Source organism: Hibiscus syriacus, unplaced genomic scaffold (assembly GCF_006381635.1).
Source record: "Hibiscus syriacus cultivar Baekdansim isolate YM2019G1 unplaced genomic scaffold, ASM638163v2 tig00110332_pilon, whole genome shotgun sequence".
NCBI lineage: Eukaryota > Viridiplantae > Streptophyta > Magnoliopsida > Malvales > Malvaceae > Hibiscus > Hibiscus syriacus.
The window spans coordinates 7682440-7690343 of NW_024062688.1; the positions used below are offsets into that span (position 1 = coordinate 7682440).

Below are 7904 nucleotides of genomic sequence, written 5' to 3' on the forward strand. Positions count from 1 at the left end.
GAGTGAGTTTTACAAATGGAACAGCTTCTACTCTTCAAAATAAAATTATTACAATGTTCCCTTATTTCATCCCCCTGTAGCCTACCAAAGTAGACCAGGAAAAGACAAGCCCGCAGCCCCACATCAAAGGCAATAAAAGATTTCTCCAGGGAGAATATTACACAAATCTACTGAGTAAGCGATAGCTGCAACAACAGAAGTTTATATCATCAAGGCTCTTCAACTTTGAAATTGTATTTATTTAATAGTTTAAGTTGATTAAAATATAATATTTATTTAATAGTTTAAGTTGATTAAAAGATAATATTTATTTAATAGTTTAAGTTGATTAAAAGATTATATTTATTTAATATTTTTTAATCAATTGATAATATGTATATATTCTGTAGATGTAGTTATTCGGATTATAGCGGTAAGAGAATAATAATGAAAGTTTACATCATCAAGGGTTGTTTAATATTTTTTAATCAATTAATAATATGTACACATCATTTAGATGTAATTATTCCCGTAAGAGAATAATAATGAAAATTTGCATCATCAAGGGTCTTTTAACTCCGAAACAGTACTTTAGATGGTGCATAATGGACGTATGGAACCGGTATAACAGTAATCATAATGTTCTGGTTCTTATTTTTGGACAGTGAATGAGACAAGACAAGAATAAGATAAAAAACGGGAGGAGAAATGCATGTGGGAGGTGGGGCACATGAGAGGGTTGGTAGTGTAACTGGAACATTACCATGTGCAAGCTTTGATCCCTTGGTAGATGACCTCAAAATATGTTTCCTTCCCTCACCTTTTCTCTTATCAACGTGAGACGTGCTTGCTTGTCTCTTCTTTCTATTCAACTCCACCGCCCCCTACACTTTTCCCCCATTTATTTCCTATATAAGCCCCCCTTCTCTTTTTCCCCTAACCCACAACTCACAAACCATCAAACACAACCCTTTTAGTTAACATTCACAATGGCAATGACAACACTGTCTGCAACTTCTCTTCTGCTATTTGTCTTCAACTTTTGCCTCCCAAGCGTCTTCGGTGACTACGGTGGAGGATGGCAAGGTGGCCATGCTACGTTCTATGGCGGCGGTGACGCATCCGGCACAATGGGTGAGTTTAAAATGTAGTGAAAAGATTTTTTTATTATCATAGAGTGATTATAAGATAATATTTATTGGGAAAACTCTTAATCATTTAGTAATTTAACACTCAAACACACTTTACAAATGACGGTCTCAAACCCGGAGCCTTAAATAACAACCGGCACTTAACCAGTGAAGTTGCTTAGTACGTGCAAAAGTAATGAAAAGTTAAAGCAAAGTTTGAATTCCCAAAAGTGCAGTAATTAACATCAAATCGCTTATTGCTATGCTATTTTCAGGAGGTGCTTGTGGATACGGCAACTTGTACAGCCAAGGGTACGGGACCAACACCGCAGCACTCAGCACAGCCTTGTTCAACAATGGGTTGAGCTGCGGTTCGTGCTATGAAATGAGGTGTGACAATGACCCCAAATGGTGCCTGCCCGGTTCCATAATCGTCACCGCAACCAACTTCTGCCCACCAAACCCGGCATTGTCCAACGACAACGGTGGGTGGTGCAATCCTCCCCTCCAACACTTCGACATGGCGGAGCCTGCCTTCCTGCAAATCGCTCAATTCCGCGCCGGAATCGTTCCGATTTCATTCAGAAGGTTAGCATCCACAATCCACACCCTTTTTTGAGTAAATCCATAAACATTCGTAATAAAAAAAAAAAGCATGCATATTTATGTTGGCGTGAAATAAACAGGGTCCCCTGTGTGAAGAAAGGAGGGATCAGGTTTACAATCAACGGCCACTCTTACTTCAACTTGGTGTTGATCACAAACGTTGGAGGTGCAGGAGATGTACAATCTGTGTCGATCAAGGGCTCCAAGACAGGATGGCAATCAATGTCCAGAAACTGGGGCCAAAACTGGCAGAGCAACTCTTACCTGAATGGACAGAGCTTGTCTTTCCAAGTGACCACCAGTGACGGAAGGACCGTCAGCAGCTACGACGTGGCGCCTGGGAATTGGCAGTTTGGACAAACATTTGAAGGTGGGCAGTTTTAGAGGAGTTACTGGAAATTGCATTAGCCATTGTTGGAGACAGGGGAAGGTATTTGAGTAGCTCCGTGTTTCCAAATGGTGGCTGTCTATTGCTGAGGTGGTTAATTGGGCACCCGCTAGGCCTTTTTTTCTTAAGAAATTGTGATCTACATAGTTTTTAAGTAAAACACTAAATATATGTATTCCATTGTTTTGGCTTCTGTTTATTTTATAGCCATCAACTAAATATCATATGGAATATTGCAATGTTCAATGGATTTCATTATAGATCCCAAGCGTCGACTCTTTTTTTTTTATTTTAGTTAATTACCAATTGAAAATTTTAATATAATCTTATGGTATCATTTAATTATTTTTTAATTTGGATAAACTTTCATACACATTTTAAAGATTGATACTGAATTCGAATCATTTATGAGGAATATACTACCCTTTACCACAAGAAACTCTTAGATTCGGCTTAACTTGATTCTTAAAACGCAAATTCAAGTCACTCTAATGTTTAATTATACGGTAAATTATCTGTTTACTCACCCGCTTATTACCGTGTTTTTATTTCGGCCATTCTACTAGTATTTTTTAAAATCACACCAAACATGTATTTCGTTTTTGTTTCGGTCACTTGTCGTTAGGTGTGACCAAATTACACATTCTATCAAATTAGTCTTAATTTGAAATAAGTCAAAAATCCCCAACTTTTAGAAATCTTTCAATTAGATCCAACCTAAAATCCCAAAATCCCTCTCTCAAGTCCTAATCGCCGTGGAGAGGGATTTTAGGTTGAACTAAATTGAAAGATTTTCAAAAAATTGAGGTTTTTAAAATTATTTCAAGTTAAGACCAATTTGATAGAATATTTAAGTTTTGAGGACTAAAATTATTATTATTATATCATATTACTTCATTACTTTTGGTAAGTCAACAATCAAACATAATGTAAGATGACCGAAACAAAAATGAAACCTAATATTAAGTAGTATCTTAAAAAAACAATTGAGTTATAAATACAGAAACAAGAGAATAAGTGAGTGACTAAATAAGTAGTTTACCGTTAGCTCTATTTGTCCCAACCTATGCAGCCGACCGTGTAAATGTTGCCGGTGAAGTCGAAGCCAGTCTGAGGTAGGTAGTTATAATCATCAATATATATTGGTGAAGCCCGTTGGTTTGCGGTTTGTGAAAAGAGTAATTGCACGCACCTAATTATAACTTGTTTTCCTCCACAACTTTAAGGTTAAAAAGGACGAAAATGAATAACTAAACAACTGTAATATTTTAGGTTGAATGTAACTTAAATTGTTATATTTTTTAAAAAAAATTAAATAATTTAAAATTTTACGAAAAAATATTGTCAACTAAAAATGTTATAGAGACAATAATATTTTAAATTTAATTACAAATATTAGAAAATAAAATTTTAAATTGTATTTAACTTAAAATGTTATATTTTTATTACATTTTTAATTACGTATATTTTCATCATTAAATTAAGGTGTCGTTGTTTAGTATTTCTTTATTAAGTTTGAACTTATTTATTGGGTTAGATTTGGGGAGTAAATATGCACTCTACCCTAAGCCCTAAACTAAGCAAAAGTTTAAGTGTGCAAGTCACAGAAATAAGGCATGATGGCATGTGCCATGTTTTTTTCTTACTTAACCAACAGACATAAGATTTTATGTTAAGAGGATGAATTTTAATTTATAAAATTTTTGGGGAACGAATTTAAACTTATATAATTTTAGGAGTGACCAACTTAAACTTATAAAATTTTAGAAGGATAAAAACAAATTTTTAATAAAAAATACATAAAAAGTTTTAAAATATAAAGTAATTTTAAAATTTCAGGAGAGGCGACTGCCCTAACGGCCTCTCGATACATCTTTAGCTGTGGATGGCCATTGGGTTTCACAATTTATCACTTTTTTCAATCCATCTTCAAACAACACCTTTTCTTCTCATTCATTAAAACTGAAATTTGTTTGTAATTATTGTCCTTCTAGGTTACGAAATAATGTCCTACTTCTATGACTTTATGCATCTTCTCCCTCGTATAAATAATGGATCCTTTTACTTCGTATATCACTTATTTAAGTGATTTTGCTTCTAACTAGGCCAAAGTTTGATCTTTCTAAACATGATATTCATTTCTATAGATTGTTCATACGAAATTTTAATTCAAAATGGTAATTTTTTTTCTTTACCAATATTTGATATCTAAATGATTTTATACTTGTTAAGAGATTTTTAAATTTGCTTTGACAAATTAAAATGAGAGTTTTAAAATAAATATGGAAGTTCTTTTAATATTTTCTTCCTTTAATACACTAAACTAAATTAAACATATTTTTTTAAAATATTAGTGTATAATTATTTCCTCTAGGACTTAGTGCATATACCCTGAATATAATGTCCTTTATTAACTTGTGAAGAACATGTATCTATGTTTAGAGTCGTACATAATGATTTCTTGACGACTCTTTTAATCTACTGATTTTTTGAAAATTATTCCAGTAATTTGTTTAATTAAAGTGTAATTAGAAATGTTAATAGGGACTTGTTAAACTGGATTAAATTAGTTGAGGGAGTCATGTGTTTGTTGTGATTTGAAATATCTTAAACAGGACATAACACTGCACGTTGCTGGTAAAATGACTCAACTACCTCACCCGATCCTGAACATGCACGGTCTGCTCGCCCATTGTTTTTCTATGACATTACAGACTCGTGATTTACTTAAAGCTTTGAACAAATTTATATATAATATCATGACTTTAATTTCTTTATATAACTATTGAAATTTAATTAATTAATCAATTAAGATCAGATATGTTGCTTAGTGCATATTAAATGCTCCGATTCAATATTATTTATTACGTATGAGTTTTGTAAAAAATATATAATTATAATAAATTGTTAAAATTATAATTTATAAAATATTTTTATATTTTTATAATTTTAAAATTAAAATCTGATTCTTTATATTTTTTTATTTTTTTAAATTATGGCTTAGAAATTTGAAAATTAATAAAATGAAATTTTGGTTAGGTTGTACCTCTTTTGGATATGTGTCGAAAGTCACATTTATATTGTTATTTCTTCAAACTTTCAGAGTTTCTCAAATCATTCAAAATTAATGTATAATTCGAACAGTTACAATATTTTGATATGATCATTGGTAGGTCTACATGATCTGCAATCCATTATCTAACAATTAAATATATTTAACTGCCAACCTCTAAATAGTCATCATCACCTTAGGTCTAGTATTAAAATTAAGAGTCAATATATAAGTCAACATGTAAGGCTAAAAAAGATGACTTTACTCTCTTCTTTCTCTCTCTTGACGATTATTCATCATTGTCTTCGGTCTATATACTATTTGTTTACACTCCATCAAATAATTGACCGTAACTCTCTTTCTAAACCGCCACAAGCCACCATAATCCAAATTTTCTCATCAGCAAGCTATAAGTTATAATTGAGGGGATAAATGATATATTTTTCATTAATTTAACATATTAGTCACCCCTTAAACAACATTTAACAATGTATCTATTTTATAACAAAATTTAAAATTTATTTTATAATTTTTAAAAATTCAATGTCCAAAAAATCATTTATCATACTTTAATAACCATTTGAAAATTTTTGTTAAAATCTAGTTTTGATACTTTAGGCTGAAAAGTTTGGTCGATTGGATAATATTATTAAATTTTAATATTAAACCTAAAAAATCAACAATTTAATAGTTTATACATAAAAATTAATAAAACTCAATAGTTTAAATATTGATGTGCAACAAATAATGAACAAAAACTAGTAATTCTATAATGTCACGTGTTTAACCATCAAGACAAGTGAATTAAATTACTTTTATAAAATATGAAGATTAGATCCTTACAAATTCTCAACATCTGGTAAGAGATGAGATTCATATGTAAACTTTGTTTCATGTCTAATGGATCTGTATCCAGTTACAGAAATCGTAGGCGGTAAACTGCAGAAGGTTTTTTTAAGCCATTACAGTATCAAAGTGAAAGAATGATTGTTAAGTTGTAGGTATGGGCCATGGGGGCATCATCTTCTGAAAAGCATGGGCCAATTGCGAGAGTTGAGTGTATGGACCGATGCAGACATCTCCTAGAGAGATTGATGGGTCCACTTTAAATTCCATTTGGTTCTACAAATTAAAGATTAATGTTGGGTTTGTTCCTTGGACCTTGGCAGACTCTTTGGAATGTTCAACTTTGGGAGTTGATTGTCGGATTGATAAACTTTTTTTTTTTTTTTAATGTTTGTACATTATTGTTTGTCAATTTTTTAAAAAAAAAAAATTATATTGTAATTATTTATGTTATCGATTTGTTAAATTTTGGTCAAATGTGCTATTGATTATTACATTTTTTTGCTATTGAGCCATTAATTTATGTTAGTTTGATGACATGGAATGCTAGTAAGTTTATTTTTTGTTTGACCCCTGAACTTTAGAAAAAATATTAATTTAACCTAAACTTTAAATAAAATATTATTTTAACCCCTAACTTTAGATAAAAATATCAATTTGATCTTTGAATTCGACCAAAGTCTCCCGTCGTCAGTCGTCACTCACCACCATCACCGTCAGTTATCATTGACTGCCATCGTGGATGATTGTTTGACCATAAAGTTTACAATTCACTCATTTTCAACCTTTTAAACGTAAATTTGGTATTCTTAAGTGACCAAAATGTAGCATCGATAACGAAGTGATCAAAATTTAGTAAATTGATAACATAAATGATTGAAACATAATTTTTTAAATATTTGATAGCTAAAAGTGTACAAATATAAAAGAGATATCAGTCCCATGGTTTACCTAAATTTTGTTGGTAGTAGGGTGAGATGAGCATTCCAGGCTTTACCAGATATTGTTTCCTTTGGTAGAAATAATTAGAGTGAAACAATTGTGGTCTCACACTAATCAAAAGAAAAGAAAAGAAAAAAAAAAGGAATTGATGAGAGTGGGTGTAATGTTGAAATGCTAAAATCAACTTTGTTGGAATACAAAGTTTGACCATCTATCACGTCCGAGGTTCGAACCGATCAAATTTAGTACCGACGCACATGATTTGTGGGCTTGATGGCTGTTATCATGATTATGGTGGCCATACTTTTTATGAACGCAATAATACTAATTCATCTCATTATAATCATGATGCTACCAAATAAGTGCCCTACAAAGTATTCAGCTGGCTATATCTTACGTCCCTTCAGAGCTAACTTGTTCATATTAATCCGAAACTGAGCAGTTCGCGAGATGGCAAAGAAGGAGCTGATGCTTTTGAGTTTTGATTGCACTACTGTTTGTAGTGTCCATTATGTTTAGCAGCAACAAGTTTAGGTGGAGTTGTGAGCCTGCATCTGCATGCCACATGGAATCAACAAGAAGAAGAACGAGGCTTTTCGATTATCCAGGATATGTTCAAAGCCCTGATGATTATGATTACAATGGTTTCTACAGGAGACAATGTGATGTTCCAAGCCCAGGGATTGGTCATTGACCTCAGCATTATCAGTTAAGACTGCCATGACATGTCATCTCAAGTTTTCTTCTTCTTCTTTCTTCTCTTTATCTTTTTTTTCTTCTTCTTAATCATCTATCACTAACTATTAACGTCAAATGACATGATTGATATGATTTAAACAATCAAGTGATTTTATTGACAAAACTAAAATATTGATAATCAAAATAAAATTTAATTATAGTTAATGATCATACATGTAATTTACTCATAATTTAAATAGTATATAAATTATTATAAATTGGA

General features: G+C 31.7%; 1 protein-coding gene across 1 annotated transcript; it reads left to right on the forward strand.

The window, feature by feature from the left end:
• Positions 1-934: 934 nt before the first annotated feature.
• On the forward strand, positions 935-2225 carry LOC120119662 (expansin-A8-like). Its single transcript, XM_039139466.1, has 3 exons — positions 935-1113; positions 1385-1697; positions 1796-2225. The coding sequence occupies exons 1-3, from the start codon at positions 969-971 to the stop codon at positions 2097-2099; spliced, it is 762 nt and encodes a 253-aa protein (XP_038995397.1). The 5' UTR covers positions 935-968; the 3' UTR covers positions 2100-2225.
• The last annotated feature ends 5679 nt before the right edge of the window (positions 2226-7904 follow it).